Source organism: Aotus nancymaae, unplaced genomic scaffold (assembly GCF_030222135.1).
Source record: "Aotus nancymaae isolate 86718 unplaced genomic scaffold, 86718_ANA_hifiasm-v0.15.2.pri h1tg000053l, whole genome shotgun sequence".
Lineage (NCBI taxonomy): Eukaryota > Metazoa > Chordata > Mammalia > Primates > Aotidae > Aotus > Aotus nancymaae.
The window spans coordinates 22,058,761-22,081,778 of NW_026988467.1; the positions used below are offsets into that span (position 1 = coordinate 22,058,761).

Sequence of the window (23,018 nt, forward strand, 5' to 3'; positions counted from 1 at the left end):
TTAGCCAGCTTTCTGTTGAATATCTAAGTGCTTAGAAAATTTTTCTTATTACAACAGACAGGCTGTTACATAAGATATTAATATTAATGACTGCTGTCTGTGGACCTTATTAAAATGACTGGTTCTTGGCACTCACAGCTTTATTCTTGAAGAACTTTAAGAAGTCAGTAAGTACCTTAATTCCCTAAATGACCAGTTGTGTGAAAATCTCTGCCAGGCACTGTGGCTCACGCCTGTAATCCCAGCACTTTGGGAGGCTGAGGCAGATGGATCACAAGGTCAAGAGATGGAGACCAGCCTGGCCAACATGGTGAAACCCCGTCTCTACTAAAAATACAAAAATTAGTTGGGCATGGTGGCGCATGCCTGTAGTCCCAGCTACTTGGGAGGCTGAGGCATGAGAATCGTTTGAACCCGGCAGGCAGAGGTTGCAGTGAGCTGAGATTGCGTCACTGCACTCCAGCCTAGTGACAGAGTGAGACTCTGTCTCAAAAAAAAAAGATCTCTAGAATTCTTTTCTGTCTCTGTTTGCATTCCTTTCGGAAAATTAATGTGTTTGCCTTTTGTGTTTGACAGATTATGGAGCAGAGACAAAAAGTACTTTGTAATATGGCTTCACCTAGTAATCAGGTCATCAAGCTCTTATTTTTGTACACTTATGCCTTGTAGTCACTACAATGACACCTGAGGCAGCCTCATGTCAGTATTTCCAAATCTATGGTTTATATATGCTACATTGGAGCAGGTTCAAGTTAGTCTAGGCCTCACTTAAGATGAGATACATCTACTACATACTTAAAATACATTTTTCTGTGAATGACCCAAGCTACCTATCCAGTCAGTGTGAGCGACCTGGAAAGGAGAGGGGGAGGAGTTGGTATAGAGGGTAATCAATATTTCTTCTGGGGAGAGAGTTTTGATTTATGAGCTCAGGTTTGCACAGACAGTTGTGTGGTCCTTAAACAAGTCTTGTCTTACATGATTAATGTATACCAGGGGAACGCCTAATGGAATTAGGCAGTAATGAGATGAAGCAGTTGCTCTTCATTCATTCTTTTCATGTGCACCTGCCTTCCTTAAAAGTAAACACCCATTTACCCCTGTTCCCTTCAGCTGCTATTTAAATTAAAAATTGGATGACCTGCTGTGGATAGGTTTCCAGAGCCTGCTATGTCCTAACACTGACCCTATTCTATTGTGAGCACTGAGGAGATAGACACAGAGTGAAGAAGAGTGACATGATCTATAAGGATTGGAAGAAACATTAGAAATACAGTTCCAGCTTCTGATTTTGTAGCACAGTTCCTGGCTTCAAAGAACTTATAGTCCTGTTAGAAATACAATACATACACAGGAAAAGATTAAACATCAGAACAACAGCAACACAAAAAAGTCCAGCACAGAGCGATGGTTTGATGCCAAATGTGAAACACTAACAGGAAGCGCTTTAGGGTTTTACAAGGAGAAGGGTCGTTGGTCACCTTGTGCTGGAGAGTTTAATTTTTGTTGTTTTTTAATTGAGCCTTGAAGAATGAGTGAGATTGATAACTGGTTGCCATTCCTCCCAAGGAGGTAGCATAATTAAAGGCAGAAAATGTCTGGAAAACAAGGAGGGGTCATCTTGGCTGATGTGAGGGATTTTAGAAAACCTACCTTTCAATCAGTTGGCTATATAACTTAGAGATGACTTTCTGAAGCCCCTTCTCTTCCAGATCAAGCAGCAGGGTAAGTTCTGTATTGCAGAGCCTAGAGCTTCTCTGTCACTCACTCTTTAGAGTTCACAGATAACCAACAAAGCTGAGGCTCCTCATCATCCCCACGGGTTCATGGGGTCCAACTTGCAGCCCACAGACATATATCCTTAGGTAGTTTTCTGGAATGAGTATGGGCTGTGACTCATAGTACTCCTAGGTGAAGTCTTGACTGACAAAAAGATCTGCCTCTTTTTCATAAGACTTGCGTCCTGGGGAAGTTACTGCCCTGATGCCTTAAACTTCCCCTGTGCTCTCAGTCAGGCTTCATAAAGCTGCTGTCAGGCTTTATAAAACCATGGAGTTATTGGCAGTAGCCACTGAAGACTTTTAAACTTTCAATGAAGATGCAGTGGTGTGGGCTGTAATTCAGGTAATTCACAAAAGAATTACAAACATTTAGACATAGTATTTCCCTACCTTTTCAGATACTTAAAAACAATACCCATTTCAAGTAAAAGCTAATACTTAAATACTATATTTCGACGGGGCATGGTGGCTCACACCTGTAATCCTAGCACTTTGGGAGGCCAAGGCAGGCAGATCACTTAAGGTCAGGAGTTCAAGACCATGGCCAACATGGTGAAACCCCCATCTCTATAAAAAAATACAAAAATTAGCCAGGCGTGGTGGCATATGCCTGTAATCCCAGTTACTCGGGAGGCTGAGGCACGAGAATTGCTTGAACCCGGGAGGCGGAGGTTGCAGTGAGCCAAGATCACACCACTCCACTCCAGCCTGGGCTACAGAGTGAGACTCTTGTCTAAAAAATAAATAAATAAAATAAATACCGGATTTATTTTACTACCAGGTGTCCTTCCAGGTACTCAAAGATATTTTTTCCTATTTAGCCTGTCTGAAAGGCTAAAATTTGAACTTCATTCCTTTGGTCAATTAGCAGATTACCCTTTATTAAAATGTAAATCTTTTCCTTTTAAATAATTTTGAATTATTTAATTTAATTTACATTACAGTTTATCTTAGTTGGGTAGGATTAGGGAGAAGGTGAGATATCGTTAAGGTTTAGAGTAAGTGTGATCCTTAAACTTAACACTTTTGCTTTGAAGTCAGCCTGGCGTCTGACACAGGGACCTGAGAAGGTGCTGCTGTATGGGTCCCAACTCTTGCCTTTGAGTTAGATAATAGAATTCAGAGGTAGCTTCACAACTCCCTTAGAAGGTGCGTGCTATCTTTTAAAATGATCAGTAAAGGCCGGGCGCGGTGGCTCAAGCCTGTAATCCCAGCACTTTGGGAGGCCGAGGCGGGTGGATCACGAGGTCAAGAGATCGAGACCATCCTGGTCAACATGGTGAAACCCCGTCTCTACTAATACAAAAAATTAGCTGGGCATGGTGGTGCGTGCCTGTAATCCCAGCTACTCAGGAGGCTGAGGCAGGAGAATTGCCTGAACCTAGGAGGCGGAGGTTGCGGTGAGCCGAGATCGCGCCATTGCACTCCAGCCTGGGTAACAAGAGCGAAACTCCGTCTCAAAAAAAAAAAAAAAAAAAAAAAAAAAGATCAGTAAAGTGACTAGGAAAGTTGCCTGGACCTGATATGTAATCATTTACAACCCTGGCTTGTATTATTGGGGAAAAATGGACATATTTATTGTATACATAAACTCCAGCTTTGTCATGGGCCCTGTCTGTGTCCAAAGTGGTGATGCCACGGGGCAGGCCTTTGTAAGGGTGAAAACTGGTTCCACAGGAGTTAGGCAAGAAGGAAGTGCATTTATTTCCTGGCTAAGCCTTACCGAAGCTTGGTTCAGATGTGTCTGGCCCAATTTTTATTTGTATTATTATTTTTTAAATGAGATTATAGTTCTTCTGGAGGAAATTTCCCTTTTATCCTTTAAAATTCCATAGTCTAGGGAAGAGTGTGGGACTTAATGCTGATAAAAGGGGCTTTTTTCCTCCGTTCTTTCTATCTCTGTCTGCTGAGATTAGTTTCAAGGGTTATAATCTGTTACTTCTGCCTTGTTTTCTTCCTGATCATTGCTTTTAATTTAGGCTTCAGCTAATGACATTTTAATAGAATCATACTAATACATTTGAAGATTTTGCATTAACCTTTTAACATCATTTAATAAAAACTTCATATTTCACACTAATAAGTTATATATCTGTATTTTACCTATAAAGTATTGAATTTCAGCACCAAATGGTTAAGTATGACATTAAGACAAATAGTAATTATCTGTTTAATAAATGCTTCTAGCACTTGACTATCTTGATTTAGTTAAGTTTGTGAGATCGAGTCTCCCTCTGTCACCCAGGCTGGAATGCAGTGGTGCTATCTTGGCTCACTTCAGCCTCCACCTCCTGGGTTCAAGTGATTCTCCTGCTTCAGCCTCCCCAGGTAGCTGGGACTACAGGTGCGTGCCACCACGCCCAGCTAATTTTTTTTGTATTTTTAGTAGAGACAAGGTTTCACCATGTTGGCCAGGCTGGTCTCAAACTCTTGACCTCAGGGGATCTGCCCACCTCAGCCTCCCAAAGTGCTGGGAATTACAGACGTGAGCCACTGCGCCTAGCCACACATATTTTTTTCAAAACTCATGACATACATTTTTCTATCGGGCAAATGCAAAAATTGAGGTATATCTTACGAAAGAAGATATATCTCATAGTACATACATACAATGGAATATTATGCAGCAGTTAATTATGAGAGATGTCTAATAGTGTGAGAAGGTGCTTATGATTTATAAGCTGTATATGTGGTACTCTTTCACCAATGTTAAATATATTTACATGCGTGAAGAAATAGAAAAAAAAGACATAGAAAAGAGGTATACCAAATTCAAATAGTGAGCATTTCTGTCTGGATAAGAGGATTATGAGTTATTTATATTTTCTTTTATATTTTTCCATTGTTTATTCAGTTTTTGATACTGACTGGGTATCAAAAATAAACCCAATATGGGTGGTAAGTCATTTTGCTACCTACCTTAGTAAAGATTTAAAATATATAGTGGACATTCAAGGCAAATTAATGCTTTTTGTAGACAGCCAGTGAAAAATTGTCCATCATAAATGTTTTTTAAATTGTTGAGAATTTTGCCATTTACTGCTTGAAGTTATCCTGCATGCCATTAGCCGTTAGGCAGTGCTCCTGGAAAGCAGTGTTTCCTAAACTGGGAATGCCAGTGGTAATGCTCAGGCTTGCTGCAGCAGTTTGGAAAATCATTCACAGTTGGGAAAATAATTTACAGTTTTACAAAATTAATGGTAGCAGTTATGAAAATCCTGAAGTATTTTAGTTCTATGTCTTGATCTATGAGATTATTTTTTAAAAATAAACCTTTTCTTACTGAAGTATAACATGTACACCCAAGTGTACAAATCAAGTGTACCATTTATGAATTTTCACAAAGTGAACATATTCCTGTAACCACTTCATTTTATTTTTGTGGTATTGTGCCACTATTAGTCTTTGACAAAATTTTTATGGGATCTTCACATTAAAAAATAATTGTTGGCCAGGCACGGTGGCTCACACCTGTAATCCCAACACTTTGGGAGGCTGAGGTGGGTGAATCACCTGAGGTCAGGAGTTTGAGACCAGCCCGGTCAACATGGCAAAACCTTGTCTACTAAAAATACAAAAAAAAATTAGCTGGGCATGGTGGCGTGCGCCTGTAGTCCAAGCTACTTGGGGAGGCTGAAGCAGGAGAATCACTTGAACCCAGGAGGCGGAGGTTGCAGTGAGCCAAGATCGCACCACTGCACGCCAGCCTCAGTGACAGAGGGAGACTCCATCTCACAAATTGAACTAAATCAAGATAGTCAAGTGCTAGAAGCATTTATTAAACAGATAATTACTACCAAGGCATGGTGGTGGGCACCTGTAATCCCAGCTTGAATCCAGGAGTGGGAGGTTGCAGTAAGCCAAGATCATACCACTGCACTCCAGCCTGGGCAACACAGTGAGACTTGCTTTAAAAAATATATATATATATATATTTTTTTTTCATGTTCTTTGGTCATATATATATGTATGTATGTATGTTTCATGTTCTTTGGTCTTCAGAAGTTATACCGTAGATATTTTATGCTTTTTGGTCTCAAAACTTCATTAGCTCTTTGGATTTTTACATTTTTTCAAGGAGCTCTAAAATTTCACTCAAAATATTGTCATTTTTAGTTTGTGGTGGAAAAAGATTAAAAAATGAAAGAAAGTAACAACTACAAAATTATTGCAATCTAGGCTCTACAGATTTAATTTTTCTTTCATTCCCAACTGTGGCATATGTTTTGCCCCAGCGGCTGGTTGTGTGGAACTTGATTCCTGTGCATCTGTATATGATACAGCTTAGTTTGCTGATCTAAAGAGGCAAAACAGCAGCCATCTGTAAGTGTGTCAGGCCTAGAAATCCTAGCCCAAACTGGGAGGAACTTTAGAGATCATCAGGCGTAGATGAGGAAACTGAGGCCTGGAAGATTGCATGCCTTGTGCAGGGTCGTAGAGTTGGCTCCAGAGCTGAATCTAGAACCCTGACCCTAAACTCTGTTACTAAACCATGCTTTTCCCCTAGTCTCACCTAAAAACCTACCCTTTCTGCTGAAAGTGCAATCCTCAGACTGTGAAATCGACTTCTCAAGACAAGTTACCTAACACGTTTTTCAGCCAAACTTCTTAATGAGGATAGCCTGACAGCATTGACCTCTTTCAGAATATATTCTTTGGGCTACTTGAGGGTGAATGAGAGACAGTATGATGATGGTATAAATGGCGATCTGTAATTGTTTAGAGTGGTTCCGAGAATACATTCAACTGGAATAACCCTGGCAATAGGGAAAGTGGTGGTGTGATGTTGACTTGTGACCCTTCCCTGGGGAGCAAGCTGTCAGAACACCCAGCGATGCTTCTGGAAAAAAAGGTTTCTAGGCCATGCTCCCAGGCACTGGACAGAAGGACTGGCTACTTGCACCTGTAAGGTGATGGTCAGTGTTTTATGATTTGGGGTTTTGGGGATTTTTTTAGATTGCCTAAAGGTAGATATATAAATAAAGCTGCTCTGTGTCAAGCAACTTTTATTGAGTAAGCGTTGTTCACTGCGGAGGGCTCTGGGGATTTAGTGCTTGATAAAACCTGTCTCTAAGGACTTAGTCTTTGGAACTGACAGTTCCAAAGAGATCACCATTGGCCTTCAGAAATCTTGGTTCTGTTGGTATGTTGAATTAGTGACATGCACAAGAGTGTCATCAGAGCAGACTGACTTTACCTACCTGCGAGTTTGTGTCCTGATGGGAAAAGCCTCTTCTAAATAAATATTGTTATTCTTAATTTGTGGTAGGAAAAGATTTAAAAAATTGAAAGTGATAACTACAAAATTATTGAGATCTAGCTGTTGTGGATCTAATTTTTCTTTCATTCCCAACTGAGGTTCACATGGTAGCCATTCTTGACCTGACCTTCATGACCACTCTCCATAGTCCCATCTACCAGATCTGTTCTATCCTTTCCTACTCTTTCTCTAGTACAAGCCTTCCTCAGAGGCCAGACTAATGGCTTGCCTGCAGATGTCTATGGCTGTTCCTGACTTTGAGTTTTTTAATACATTTCTCCCCTCATTTAGAAGTCCCTTCCTCCTCTTCTACTTTTTCAAATCCTATCCAAACATCAGGGCCCAAATCCATCTCTACCTGCTCTGCAAAGCCTTTCCCAGTCTTCTCTCCTCAGACTCACGTAGCACTTCTTCCTCTACCATGCTGTGGATGATGTGGCTATAGTTCCACCTAATGGTGAAGAGAATGGACTCTGGAGCTAGACTGCCTGGATGACCTTGGGCTGCATCCTTTCCTGGCCTAGAGTTCTTCATCTGTAAAAATGGGAATAGGAATTGCATTTGGCCCATAGTTGTACAGATTAAATGAGTTTATAGGATTAAAAGCTATAGAACAGTGCCTGGCTGTAAGTTCTCATTAAATAGTAGCTGTTGTTATTCCTTCTTTTTTTTTTCTTGTTGTTGTTGTTATTTCTTCTAGCATATATTGAATCGTGGCCTTCTTTGTGTTGCCTCATCATTTTAATTATGTATCTCTTGGTTCCTCTCTATTTTTTGGTTCCTAATTGTGAAGTTTTCCCACAAAGAAAGAGACTTGATTTTATAGATTTTGTTTGTTTTTTGTTTTTTTGAGACGGAGTCTTGCTCTTTTTGCCCAGGCTGGAATGCAGTGTCTTGGCTCACTGCAACCTCCACCTCCCAGGTTCAGGTGATTCTCCTGCCTCAACCTCCCGAGTAGCTGGGATTACAGATGCCCACCACCATGTCTGGCTAATTTTTGTATTTTTAGTAGAGACGGGGTTTCACCATATTGGCCAGGCTGGTCTTGAATTCCTGACTTATGGTGATCCGCCCGCCTCAGCCTCCCAAAGTGCTGGGATTACAGGCATGAGCCACTGTGCCCGGCTAATTTTATAGTTTTTGTTGACCATTTTCTGTACTACATATGCATAGGTCCCCAATACCTGTCACCTAAAATGAAACTATTATTGCAATAAAGAAAATAGATGGAACAAGAGTAAGGAATTGAGGAGAAAAGATAGACTTTATTTTACAGATGGAGTTCTCTTATGATTCTTAGAGCATGTAATTTGTTCCTTTTTTCATTGTTGTTGAGTCTTGTGAGCGCTTCTACTGCAGTCATCAGAGGTGTGAACGTCATTCACCAAGGATGCTAGCAATTTCAGGAGGTTTTTGCAGACAGTTTTCTTCTAGGCCCGTGGTGGGACAGACTTTCAGACAGTAGATTCTGATCTATCAAAATATCTCAAGGCAGCAAGTAGTGCAGGGCATGAGCTGGTTGTTTGAACATATTTCCCTTGCTGAGGGTATGGAAAGCCACCAGTAAGAAGGGAGCCTTTAATCTTCAGCCACCATCTCTGCCATCCCCTTCTCCTTTAGCAGCTCGGATATTCACAAGCACCATATTCACCTGTCAGTATTCACAAACATTTGGGGGAAGTTGAAAGTTACACCCCACTAGGAAGAGGTAGGGACCCAGGTGGAATCACTCAACAAAATTAACCTAATTGCAGAAAATAGTCCTTGTGATGGCAGGAACTGCTAGCGGGGTTCTTCCCCTGCCATTCACCCAGCAGTCCAGGACCCCCGCCAGGGTCCCTCTCTGCTCTGTGGGTGCTCTCACCTAAATGAAAATGCTGCATTTCTTCTTCTCCTAGGCTGGAACAAGACATTAAAAAGTTAAAGGCTGACCTGCAAGCCAGCAGACAAGTGGAACAAGAGCTCCGCAGTCAGATCAGCTCCCTTTCGAGCACCGAGCGAGGGATCCGGTCAGAAATGGGCCAGCTTCGGCAAGAGAATGAGCTGCTGCAGAACAAGTACGTGTACCTTTCGGGCCTTTGGCCATAAGCCCAGCAGCTTCACTGCCTCTCTTGTTTCCAGGGGTTGGAGCAGAAGATTTATGATGACAAAGAGACCTGCTGAGAGGTTTTTAAATAAAATGTTTAAAATACTTTTTTAGTACCAGATATTCAGCATGTTTATAAAATCTATAAAAAACTTATTTCATTGCCACAAGCCAGTTTATTAGTATTACTATTCTTTTCTTCTCTTATTTAATAACTTCTTAGTCTAAAATAGTTACTGAGTTTTTGGATAGTAAAATTGACAAGAAGTAGTTCTGCCACAGTTTGAAAATTTTGCTCCTTTGAATGAAAGTTTCTAGAGGATTTGACTATATTTACTTTTATTTCCAAAACTAAAAAATGACATTGAACTTTGACTGATTTTATTTGAAAAGTCAGGCAAATAGCCCTTCTGTGTGAATTCTTTTAGACCTTTGATTAGTTCATTCTGGAATTACTTCTTGACTCAAAGTGGGTCTGTCCTTTTTTCTTTTTTTAAAATCTCCAAGCAATGTGTGTCTGTGGTAGTGATTATCATTATAGGCTGTTGGCTTTATGGGCTTTCCCTATTGAAAGAGGAGTCCAACATTTTTAAGGAATGTAACTCAAGAGCTAGGGCATTACAGGCAAATAACGTCTCCATTGCCTCTGTCCAGCATTTGTGGTGGTTCTAGCATTGCTATGTAGAGACCATCCCAATGATGAGCTCACCTCATGCTGATAGGTAAAGCTAGGGGTGGTAGTAGGCAGGAAATACGGCTGAAATTTCTAGGTGAAATTAAGCATCCTGTGACTCTAAAAGAGGATTTGGGGACACTGTGAGCAAACATCCTGAGCTGGAAAGGAAAGGCTATAGTAAGCTACAGTAAAACTGTATTCAGGAAAAATTCAAACCTTCCCTTTCCACCCTTTACCTCAGTTTCACTGGAGCTGGTCCCATCAGTGGTTCTTTGATGGGACTGAAGTTCTTTCAGTGTGCTCTGGAACCTTAGAATTAGTTATACAATTATCTTCCCCTCTGTTTGAAATTTGTTTTACTCTGTTTTCTGGATTACTTTCTGTAGGTCACTTACGTTGAACAGAGAAAAGGCTTGGTCGGAATCTCTGTTTTGTAAGGCAGCTTGCTGATTGGTGTTTAGGGATTATTAAAGAATAATGACAGTGTGTTTTCCTCAGGCATTCTGGGAAGTTGACATTTTTTATTTGCTGTGCAAACCTCCTATTTATTTGGCCTTAAGGTGATAAAGAGTTGTGTCTCAAGGGTTTACAGTAGGCATTTTTAATTTTAAGACTTTATATGACAATTATTTCTGTATAGGTTACATAATGCTGTGCAAATGAAGCAAAAAGACAAGCAGAATATCAGCCAGTTGGAGAAAAAGCTAAAAGCTGAGCAGGAAGCCCGAAGTTTTGTAGAAAAACAGTTAATGGAAGAGAAAAAAAGGAAGAAGTTAGAAGAAGCCACTGCTGCCCGGGCTGTTGCATTTGCTGCTGCGTCTAGGTATGTCCATGTCACCTGAGTGTTTAATCCAAGGTTAGCTTTCTTTTACCAACAAAGACATGGGAATTTGATACCTTCAGCAGGATTAGACGTACAGCAATCATGCGCGGATGGATTGCTTTTATGTACTGTTTTATTAGCTGGTTTAAACTCCATCTATGCAAGCTTGCACTACCTTATAACAGCTTCATCCCTCAGTGACCTCATCTATAAAGTGGGTTGAGAGAATCACCATGCTTCCCATACCTGGGAGGCAAAGTACTGCGCATAAAAGGGTTTCTAATCACTTTTTGTCAGGCTGATGGTTACTAAATGCATTGAGAGATTCCATCTGGAAGTTTGTTCGCTTTAGAGAGCTATCATTACTCTCCACTCTTAGGTATATGTGTTTCTGGAGTTTTTATCTTAAAATGGAAGAAAGATAAAATCTTGGTTGCCCAAGCACTGTGTACTGGCTGCTTAAATGGATATTAGCAAACTGTCAAATGAGATGGAAAAAAAAGTGAAACATAAGTGACTACTAGATGACATTAAATTTGTGGCATAATGAAAATTGGGGCCTATCTCCTATACCACTGGAAAGTACCCCTGTGTGCAAGTATTCCAGAGACTATTATGTAACTGCCATTTGGATTCTAGAGAGGAGAGAAGATAGTTGAGAGCTTTTTTTTTTCCTTTTTGCTTCTACTTCACTTATCATTTTTTCCTTCGTTTTTTTGACTAGTGAAGTCCCTTTGCGTGTGAGTCAGTTAGGTTTTTGCAGATACAGAGTGAGGGTAAATTATTATTTCATTTTTAAATTCCATCCTAATTTGTATCTATATGGTATCATTCAACTGTAAATCTTCCTTGAATGTTGCTTTGTTGTAATTAAAGTTAAGTAATTTAACTTTTGGCATGTTGATAGCCTTCTTTGTGGGTTCTGACATTTGCAGAATAACTGGTGAATCATTTCACCTTTTAGGAAATAACAGCAAGTGAGAACTGTCTCCTGTGTGATCCTGCCTCCTCCCAGCAGATGGCTGAGCTGGCTTGGCCCATCAACATCTATACAGACTTACAAGGCTCTTGACTAGCCTGCCTACAATGTGGGGTTGTTTGTTTGAGGATGTATTAGCATTCTGAAGCACTTACACTTGCAGGAGATGTTCCCGAACAGTCATCTAGTGATGACTGCTCTCCTGCTCTCCTTAATTCATCTAGCACCTGCCCTTTTTGAAAAATTCCACTCCAGAGAACATAGTAGTTCCTTAACCATATTGCTTAGCGTCTCCCTGAGAATCAGTAAGTCGGTTTCAGCGTCTACCCCAAATCCCTTTTGCTTCCAGTTAAGCTTATTTATCTTATCCATGGACAGTCCTTGTTTGTCGTAAATTATTCTTTTTTTCCTTTCTTTTTTGAGACAGAGTCTCACTCCATTGCCTAGGCTGGAATGCAGTGGCGTGATCTCAGCTCACTGCAACCTCTGCCGCCCGGGTTCAAGCAATTCTCCTGCCTCAGCCTCCCCAGTAGCTGGAATTACAGCCGCCTGTCACTGTGCCCAGCTAATTTCTGTATTTTTAGTAGAGATGGGGGTTTCACCATCTTGGCCAGGCTGGTCTTGAACTTCTGACCTCAGGTGATCCACCCACCTTGGCCTCCCAAAGTGCTGGGATTACAGGTGTGAGCCACCACGCCCAGCCTGCCATAACTTATTCTTAAGTAAATCTTGGCATAAATCTCTGACTGGACCTTCCTTTTTTGGTAGGCAGAGAACACCCACTTTCTTCATTGGGGTGATTCTGGAAACTAGACGGTTCCAACTTTGGACTGGCCATTGCCATCATCTCTTTTAGCTCAGCTTTATGATAGCCCTGAGAAGCAGCTTAATGGTGTGCCTTTCTCCAGGAGTGTGGCAACTTTATGACAAGAAAGGCAAAGTCCCAATGCATAGCCCCTCAAAAGTGAGGGAACATTTTTTTTCTAGTTCACTGCCCCCTGCTGGAGGTAGTTCATGTTCAGTTCTATTTTGCTTTGTGTGTATTGTCTCAAGTCTCATGGCCTGGTGGGAAGTTGGCTGGATTGGGAAGCCAGAAAACCTCAGTTCCTATCCCAAGTCTGTGACCTAAAAGCTAGGTGACCTTGGACTAGTATTACATCTATGTAGCCTCAGTTTTCTTATCTGGAAAATGGGATAAATATACCCTAGGTTGTTGTAAAGATTGAAGAAGGTAGTATGGGTAAAGTACCTTAGTGTCTGGCTCATCTAGACACTCAATAATAATTATTGTATATATGTATATGTTTTGGGACAGGATATTCTCTCTCTCACCCAGATTGGAGTGCAGTGGTGCAATCATAGCTTACTATAACCTCAAACTCTTGGGCTCAAGCTATTTTCTTGTCTCAGCCTCCTGAGTAGCTGGGACTGTAGGCATATGCTATTATGCCCAGCTAGTTTTTAAATTTTTTGTAGAGACAGGGTCTCCCTATGTTGCGCAGGCTTATGTCAGACTTCTAGGCTCAAGTGATCCTCCTACTTTGGTTTTGAGAGTGCTGGGATTATGGGCATGAGCCACTATGCCCAGCCCAATTATTTTAGAGTATTACTGAAATTATCAAAGGACAGAGAGAAGTAAGCAGACTGAGCCAAAAGCTAAAACCTGACAGACCCTGGAGTATAAAAGAAATATAAATCTACAATATAAGTAAACCTATAGTCTTTTTTTTTTTTTTTTGGGAGAGAGAGAGTCTCACTCTGCCGCCCAGGCTAAAGTGCAGTGGTGCCATTCTTGGCTCACTGCAACCTCCACCTCCAGGGTTCAGGCAATTCTCCTGCCTCAGCCTCCCAAGTAGCTGCTATCATAGGTGCACGCCACTACACCCAGCTAATTTTTGTATTTTTAGTAGAGACGGGGTTTCGCCCTGTTGGCCAGGCTGGTCTTGAACTCCTGAACTCAAGTGATCCACCTGCCTTGGCCTCCCAAAGTATGATGATTACAGGCCTGAGCCATTGCGCCAGCCAACGTGTAGTCTTTTTTTGTTTGTTTGTTTTTGAGATGGAGTCTCACTCTGACGCCCGGGTTGGAGTGCAGTGGCATGATCTGGGCTCACTGCAACCTCCACCTCCCTGATTCAAGTAATTCTCCTGCCTCAGCCTCCCTAGTAGCTGGGACTACAGGTGCACACCACCACGCTTGGCTAATTTTTGGTAGAGACGGAGTTTCACCATGTTGGTTAGGCTGGTCTCCAGCTCCTGACCTCAAATAATCCGCCTGCCTGAGCCTCCCAAAGTGCTGGGATTACAGGCATGAGCCACAGGCACCTGGCCCCAACCTATAATCTTTTAAATCACTTTATTTCCTTCTCTTCTTTTTCAAAAGGGGAGAATGCACCGAAACCTTACGGAATCGGATCAGAGAACTAGAAGCAGAGGGCAAGAAGCTCACCATGGACATGAAGGTGAAAGAAGATCAAATCAGAGAACTTGAACTGAAAGTCCAGGTAATGGGTGAACAAGACTCCCCTTGTACTTGAAATCCACTTTTATGCTAGACTTGTGCTCTGTGTTGCAGTGTAGAGATGATGCCTTTTAATACAGGTCAGATCTCATCACATCTGAAAAATCTCTATGTGACAAAAAGATTTGAAGTTCTAATCTTGTCCAGCTCATTTCAAGTCATAATTAATGTAGCCAGATTCTAATACAAGCCAGAAATGTTGATGGTCTCTTATATGTTTTATACCAGGATTTAACTTGCCGTAGATTCATTTAACCTTTTCAGGTTCCAGGCCAGATTGGTGTCCTTTGGAACTTACACACCTCCTTTTAGCCCCAGCCCTCTGTCCATTGCCAGGGGATTGACTCTCCTGCATGGCTTTAAGCCTTGCAGATTGTTGTTCACAGCAGTATATGATGGGGAAAGGTGCTAGTGCCATGGACATAGCCTGTTTTATGGGCTGTGTATACTTCAGCCCAAGTATTTTTCATTTAAACTAATGTCACGTATTACAAAGTTACAACAATTTGAGCCATGTGGGACAAGTAAAAAATTACTGTCGGCCGGGCGTGGTGGCTCACGCTTGTAATCCAAGCACTTTGGAGGCCAAGGCGGGCGGATCACCTGAGGTCGGGAGTTCAAGACCAGCCTGACCAACATGGTGAAACCCCGTCTTAAAAAAATAAATAAATAAATAAACAAAATTACTGTCAAGTCAGTGGACTAGAATGATGATCTAGAGTACAGTACCGAAAAGAAAATACCAAAAAAAGTAAAGGTAGCACCAGAGATAGATGGGAAAGGTGAGGATTAGTCAGTAAAAGGCTTTTGAATAGCTAAATAACTGGAGGAAAAAAAGGTAGAGGCTCATCTTACACCACATATAAAGAAATTCCAGATGAAGAGCTGAAGGCAGAAAAAAAAAGAATAAATGATTTTTCTAAAAGTCAGTGAAAAGATATGGCTTTCTAAATGTAAAAGCAATGGGAAAAAAATCACAAAGCAAAAATAATAATAAATGAAAAAAATCAATTGGGGAAGGTACAAATATTGCAACAAATATTATAAGTAAAGAATTAATATTCTCAACATATACATAGTTCATAAAAGTTGCTAAGAAAAGCTCAAATATGTAGAAAAATAGGCTGAGGATGTGAACAAATAATTCAGAGAAAGTACAAGTGACTGATGAGATCATAAAAATATAAACTCATCAGTCATCAAAGACATGCAGATTAAAATTAGATACCATTTTTCTCCTATGAAATTAGCAAATAATTTTTAAATGAGAATATCAGTCGTGGTGAGATGCAACAAAATAGGCCTCACACATTGCTGGTGGAAATGTAACTTTCTGGGAAAAATCTTGCACTTTTTAAGTATTTCCCTTTTTTAGGAATCCAGCCTAAGGTAAATTAATATTTTAAAATCTCACCAATGAGTGATGTACAAAGATGTTCATTGTAGTGGCATAAAAATACAAAAGAATTGAAACAGTCTTAACAATAAGAGAGTCATTTAGATTTCGGTATGTAAACGTTCAGGAATGTTGTACAGCCAATAAAAATTTTGTTTTCAAACATAGTTGATATCATTTAGTTTTTAAAAGACTGTATAAAAGTGTACATGTAATATTTCACTTATGCTAAAAGATACACATATGCGTAAAAGATTAAAAGAAATATTAAATTTTTTAGTGTTGGTATTATGAGTAATTTTCATTTTCCTTGAATTTTTTTGTATTTCTAAATTCTCTGTAATAAGTTTGGATTTTTCTGTTAAAAAGAAAAAATTCAAATATCTGTATATATTTATTGGCTACATTAAAGTGGGCTTATTCTGCAGTATGCTCGGTCAAAATAATTAACATTTTTATAATTTTTAGTGCAGGTTAAGAGAAGAGTTTTGACAAGTTCGATTATAGCATTATAATAATTTGCACGTGGCCAGCAAGGAAAAAAGTTCTCCACGGTTCTGGATTAGGCTTGTAAGAAAAGTGTTTTATTTGGAAGCAGATTCCGTTATCTAGATGCATGCTCAACACAGTCAAATGATTATCTACTAAATGTTTTTGTATGTGCATATTGCTGTATAAACACATTTAGCACTTGCCTAAACCCCTGAAACACCAGAATTTTGTATTCTAGTGGCCAGACCAAGAATAGTGGGATTTAATTTGTGATTTCAGGCTAATTTATAGGCATCGATGCCAAAACTACCTTGTAGCATTGCTGTTTTGATGATATTGATAGGAGCTTCGGAAATATAAGGAAAATGAGAAGGACACTGAGGTGTTAATGTCAGCCCTCTCAGCCATGCAAGACAAAACGCAGCACCTGGAGAACAGCCTAAGCGCAGAGACGAGAATCAAGCTGGACCTGTTCTCCGCACTGGGTGATGCAAAGCGGCAGCTCGAGATTGCCCAAGGTAGGAGAGCATGGGCCCCTGGTGAGGTGGTGACTGATAGTGCACAGAGATGCACAGGCCAGACCTCTCCTGAGAGCTCTCAACCAAGGGGCATTTCAGTTTTCTCTCCAAGTGTCTTGGTAAGTGCCCAACATTGAAATATAGGAACCATCACATTAATTCATTTGTAGGCATATTTTGAGATGAGAACATGTCAAGTGCAGGGTATACAGAGAATAGTATGATTTCTATGTTCAAGGGGCTCACAGTATTGTTGAAGAAGTAGAGAACTGCAAAAGCATCAAAAGGTGCTTGTATAGAAGTATATATGGGGCCTGTGGGAAATAGAGAGAGGCAGGGACTAAACTAGTCTCGGGAGTTGGAGAGGGCCCTTTTTCAGGGAAGCTGATGTGTGAGCTGGGGCCTGAATGGTGAGGAGTTGGCCCAGTAAAGAAGCAGTGTGGTGGAGAGTGAGGGGTGGAGAGGCGTCCAAACGGAAGAAACAGCTTGGGCAAGGGCTGGGAGCTAGTGGGACTTGATGTGTTCCAAGCTGCAGCTGGCTGGCTTGACTGGAGCAAAGGTTACAAATGAGGGAGCAGCAGGGGAGAGTCTGGAGAATAGGCATGGTCATCCACTTGGCCAATACTGACTGAGACCTACTTTGTGCCAAGCACCATAAGATTCCTTGAGAATATAGCCCTGGTGAGAACAGGTGATGAACAAGTCAGCACGGAGTATGTCAGGTGGCAGTAGGTGCAGTGATGGAAACAAAGCCACGGCAAGGCAGAATGTGTGTGGCAGGGGGCTCCTTTTTTAACGTGGCAGTCATGGAAAATCCCTTGAGTAGGTAGTATTAGTGCAGAGACCCAAAGGAAGAGAGCAGGAGTGAGCCATGTAAAGAGCTGGAGGCAAGCACTTCTAGGGAGGGGGCAGCAAGTGAAAAGCCCTGCAGGGGGAGCGTGGGTGCCATGCTGGGGGGTTGGGGGGGTGTAGCCTGTGTGATGATGGGGAGAGTTGTCATAGCAGGCAGGAGTAGCAGCAGCCAGATTGTGTGGGACTTGGAAAGAACTTAGGACTTTACCACAAGTGGCATAGGGGAGCACTGGAAGGCTTCTGAACAGAGGCATGGCATGACCTGAGGAAAATAAATTTGGATTTTTGTCCAAGAAATTGATTAGCTGTCTAATCAGAGTACTAAATTGAGTATAGTACTGAAAAAAATAGAGTACTCTATAGAGTACTGCATAAAATAGAGTACTGAAAAGAATTTTCAAATGGTTGACTTAGTGGAAGGAAAGGAATATTTCAAGTAAGGCATGGCGCTTTGTGTCGGTGCCTGCCCATAGTCCCAGCTGCTCAGAAGGCTGGGGCAGGAGGATCACTTGAGCCCAGGAATTTGAGACTAGCCTGGGCAACATAGCGAGACCCCGTCTCTAAAATAAGAATATTTCAACAGAGACTGACAGAGTAGTCACAAAGCATTGTCATAGAAGCTTTGGGGGAGACAGAGATGAATACAACATGGTGTGTGGACTTTTGTCTTATGGACCCCTTTACACTCTTAAAATTATTACCCCAAAGAGGTTTATTTCAAGTAGATTATATCAATATTTACCTACTAGAAATTAAAACTTAAAATATTTATTTATTTAGTTATTTTCGAGATGGGGGTCTTGCTTTGTCACCCAGGCTGGAGTGCAGTGGCATAATCTCAATTCACTGCAGACTCTACCTCCTGGGCTCAAGTGATTCTCTCTCCTCAGCCTCCTTAGTAGCTGTGACTGTAGGCAAGTGCCACCATGCCCAGCTAATTTTTTTTTTTCTATTTTTTTTCTAGAGACGAGGTCTCACTTTGTTGTCCAGGCTGATCTCGAATTCTGGGATCAAGAGATCCTCCTACCTCAGCTTCCCAAAGTGTTGGAATTACAGGCATGAGCCACTATGCTCAGCTAAATTAATTTATTAATTCATTTTAAAATAACACACAAATATATTACATGTTAATATAAATAACTTTTATTTAAAACCATATTTTCCAAAACAAAAAATATTTAGTGAAAAAAGTGGCATCATTTTACATTTAGCAGATCTCTTTAATGTCTGGTTTAATAGAAGATAGTTTAATTCTCATCTCTGTTTCTACATTCATTGTTGTGATTTCACACTCCACCTAGTTTCTAGAAGACTCCACTTACACTTGTGACAGAATGAGCATGAAGAAGAGAAATAATGTCTCAGTACTATTATAAAGGTAGTTTTTAGAATGTCCTTGGAGAATTGCTGAACTAGGGTGAGCCCAGCAGAAAAGTAGAGGCACGAGGTAGAGGCAGAGGGCTAGAAAGGCCAGAGGAGAGATAGGGAAGGCCTTGTGAAGGAGGGGGCATTGAGTGGGCTTTGAGGATGAATTTCAAGATCAGAGAGTGGCAGAGAAGAACATGATGCCTGAGGAAGTAGTGTAAGTAAAGCAAGGAAGGTGCTGGTTTATTCAGGTGAGCAGTCCATCAGCCTTAAGCTGGGGGCAGGCAAGGAAAGAGTAGGAGGTTAGGAGACCATGAATGAAGCCATACTAGAGAGGGTATTCCCTAGATTATCCTGAGGGAAGAAGGAGGTGACACAGTCAGGCTGTTATGTGGGAAATCTCCCTCCCATAGCAATGTGAAAGACAGATGGAAGGAGTGAGACTGAGTGGAGACAGACTGTGAGGAAGCTACCACCATCCTCTAAGAGATGCTAAGTATGGGGAGGGCAGACGGGCCAGATGCTAAGTACAGGCAGGGCAGACGGGCCAGACAGGTGAGTGGAGGAGAGTGGAGCAGTCTGAGAGTTTTGGAAGGACAAAGTTGTTGGAACCAAGGAAGAAGAGCAGAACAGATTTAAGGAGTGAAGGAAGATTAAGTCTGGTTTTGGATGTTTTGATTTGGAGGTACTCCGCAGAAACCCAAGCAGGAAATATTCCTCAGTCAGTGGGAACTTTGGGCCTAAACCAAAGACAGAAGCCCAAACCCCTGGGGGTAAGGGGTTGGATTTAGAAGTTGTGAGAAGTTAGTGAAGCACTGGAGGGCTTGGGATGGCACAGGTGATTGAGCCATCACTCAATTGAGAGTCAACACTGCTTTAATCTGTGGATTCAAAGAAAGGCACTTAAGAAGAAGGTTCCCAGGAATCCTGCTTTGAAGCTGAGCTTCTGACCTTACACTGACTTTTTTTTTTGCCTGCCAGACTTAGCTCCCTGAGTGGCCACCCCTCTCTGCTTCAACCCTGTCTACTTGGTTTTGCAAACTTGGAAAAGATTCCCCCTGGCATGAAGCAGCACCTGGCTTCAGAGTAGCCAGAGGATCTTGGCTTCCCAGCTCAGACTGTGGGCTCTGCTGTCAGCTCAGAAATCCTCATAAAGTGACAAAGAAGCAAAAAGAATCTTTTCCAAAGTACTGGGGATGTTTAAGTGTTACCGATTAAAGAAATCAAACTTAAATCTGCAGGGGAAAAGATGCAATGGCTCATATATCAGATGCTTTTAGGTATTTTATTCATCTAAGGCTTATTTTCTTCCAAGAGAAGGCGGGTATTTGATGCTTCCTTGAAGTTTAAGGGACATGAAGGGAGTTGGGGGTAGTTCCTTTCTACTGTTCTCACTTAGGGGATATGTCGGGAGTAGGGGGCAATTCTTTCTACTGCTCTCAGGGGACATGGAGGGAATGAGGGGCAATTCCTTTCTACTCTGCTCACTTAGGGGACATGGCGGGATTGAGGGACAGTTCCTTTCTATTGCTCACACTTAGGGGACATGGAGGGATTGAGGGACAGTTCCTTTCTACTGCTCACACTTAGGGGACTCGGAGGAGTGAGGGACAGTTCCTTTCTACTGCTCACACTAAGGGGACATGGAGGGAGTGAGGGACAGTTCCCTTCTGCTCACAGTTAGGGGACATGGAGGAGTGAGGGACAGTTCCCTTCTACTGCTCACACTTAGGGGACATGGAGGGAGTGAGGGACAGTTCCCTTCTGCTCACAGTTAGGGGACATGGAGGAGTGAGGGACAGTTCCCTTCTACTGCTCACACTTAGGGGACATGGAGGGAGTGAGGGGCGTTCCTTTCTACTGCTCTCACTTAGGGGACTGAGGTTCTACGAGTTATGTGTATTGCTCAAAGTCATTTACTTATCCAGAGGTAGAGTAGGATTGAAACCCAGGACCACTTTGTTTCAAAGCCCCTGTAGGTGACAGAAAGGGAAGTTTAGGGTGTGTTAAGAATCTAGGGGTTGTAGGAAGCTAATTTAGACAGGAGGCTCAGGGAAAGCTTTGCTGAGGAAGTAGAAGCAATCCTCAAGTGTTAGCTAGCTTTGCAGAAAAAGCAGGAGACACATAGGAAAGGAAGTGGCCCAAGGTAGGCAGGAGCTGATTGGATCAAGAAACTGAAGCGTAGTGAGGGCGAGTGTGCTGGAAGGCTAAATAGGGTGATGTTGCTAAAGCAGGGGCAAGTGATCTGGGTCACACCAGCGTGCCCCAGTGCAGCAGTCACAGAGCTTCCTCTGTTTTCTGTCAGAGAGCCTGGTGGCAGAAGCGTATTACTGTGACTGGGTCTTAGGCCTCGGTTGTTCTGTTTTCCTTGGTCTGACATTCAGAGAAAGTCTGTCCTCTCAAAAAAATTCCAGCTCAAGAGGTGGAACCAGAGTTCAAAATCAGAGGCCCTCTCAGGCTGTCACAGGTGACTGCCATGTTCAAAACATGGTTCCTGGAAACTGACTTATTTACATCAATCACACCTATATGAACAGAATCCCTTCTTAGCTCTAAGCCAAGAATCAGTAAACTGTGGCCCATGGGCCAAATCTGGCCTGCCACCTGTGCCTATACTGCCTGCCCATGAAGAATGGTTTTTACAGTTTTCCATGTTTGGGGAAAAACGATGACAAAGGTAGTACACTGTATATGGCCCAGGACACCTAAAATGTTTATTGTGTGTCGCATTACAGGACAAGTTTACCTACCCTTATAAATCACTGAACCTGGAGCCAGGGATTGGCCCCTGGGGGCATTGTGTTGGGTGAGGCCTCCCTTTTCACTAATGGTGGGTCTTTGATCTTACAGGACAAATCCTTCAGAAAGATCAGGAAATCAAGGACCTAAAACAGAAGATAGCCGAAGTCATGGCCGTCATGCCCAGCATAACATACAGTGCTGCCACCAGCCCCCTGAGCCCTGTTTCCCCCCACTACTCTTCCAAATTTGTGGAGACCAGCCCCTCTGGACTTGACCCCAATGCCTCTGTTTACCAGCCCCTGAAGAAATGAAGGCCAGCTGTGTGTTGTGCCCAACTATTTGGTTACCGAAGTCATTGCAAAGGAGCATCTCTGGCAGTCAAGATAAAAAAACAGTTTCTATTGTATTTTGTGGGACTGTATCTGTTGTCATTTTTAAAAAGGGGGGAAAAGATAACATCCAATTCTGATTACAACTGCCCATCAGTTTTTCTTGTAAATTTTTAGAAGACCTCACAGAACTTTACAGTTTATTTTTCTCGGCCAACACATTAAAACCATTCTTGGATTTCAAGTAGCCAACTTTGCCTTTTATGTATTCTTACATAGTTTCCTCTTGAAGAAAAAAAAGCAGAGTTTTTGCTTTTCAACCCTTTACATTTGTTTTGTTTTATTCTTAAATAAGCAAGAAAAACCTACACATTGGATTCATATGAGATGATAATGAAAACTTTTAGTTTAAAAGTGAAGGGTTAAGTAACCTAACAGAGCTTTGATGTTATAGCCGCATTAAAGAAGGTGATTGTCAATATTACAGAAAACAAAAATGGATTGCCCCTCCAAGGACCAAACAGATTCAAGGAGCATCATTTAAGCTGAGAAGAGACCTAAGTGATGAGACTAGCTGTAAGAATGTAACAGGGGTTGTGTTTGAAATATTTATATTCCCATCAGTATGTTTAGTCCTAGAAAATTGCTAGCAGCAGTCTTCTTCACAGTGCCTTGGGAAAAGACATTTCAAGAGGAAACTTGATAATTTTAAACTCTTTTCCCCCTTTACCATCACCTATCCTCTATCTCTATCAAGCTCACTGCGGATCCTGCTGTAAAACTGGTGGGTAGCTGGGCTGTCCGTTACCACCACAGCTACATCTTGTGTTTCTTTTAATAGAAAGCACCCCGGTGTTCTGCACTTGCCTCCAGTAAAGCACCTTGGGAAGGGAGCCGGGCGGTGTTTGTGGATGAGAGACTGTGACGATGGCTAATAAAAGCTGCAATTCTAGGTTTTATTTTTCCATTTCATTTAACTGTGCTTTCTCCACTTTTCATCATCTTGTGTTTGATAATTTAAAAGAAGCTTGACTGTTCCTCAGCTCTTGTGCCAAGGAGGTTTTTTTTTTTTTAAGACTCAAAACTCTGCACAAAAATTTCAGTTTCAAATGTGTATTATACATGGGTAGAAAAGTGTTTGCACAGGCAACTTTTGGAAGTGTTTAAGAATCAGGGTGGGGGTGGGGGGAGGGAATGG

The 23,018-nt window shown here is 41.7% G+C and overlaps 1 protein-coding gene across 1 annotated transcript in view; it reads left to right on the plus strand.

The window, feature by feature from the left end:
- Positions 1-22,776, plus strand: part of MACO1 (macoilin 1) — a 70,316-nt gene extending 47,540 nt beyond the window's left edge. Inside the window, exons 7-11 of the mRNA XM_012439928.2 lie at positions 8,940-9,098; positions 10,444-10,626; positions 13,989-14,109; positions 16,358-16,532; positions 21,600-22,776. Of these exons, the coding sequence (XP_012295351.1) occupies positions 8,940-9,098; positions 10,444-10,626; positions 13,989-14,109; positions 16,358-16,532; positions 21,600-21,802 (841 nt within the window). The 3' untranslated portion in view covers positions 21,803-22,776. The remainder of the gene's footprint in view (positions 1-8,939; positions 9,099-10,443; positions 10,627-13,988; positions 14,110-16,357; positions 16,533-21,599) is intronic.
- The last annotated feature ends 242 nt before the right edge of the window (positions 22,777-23,018 follow it).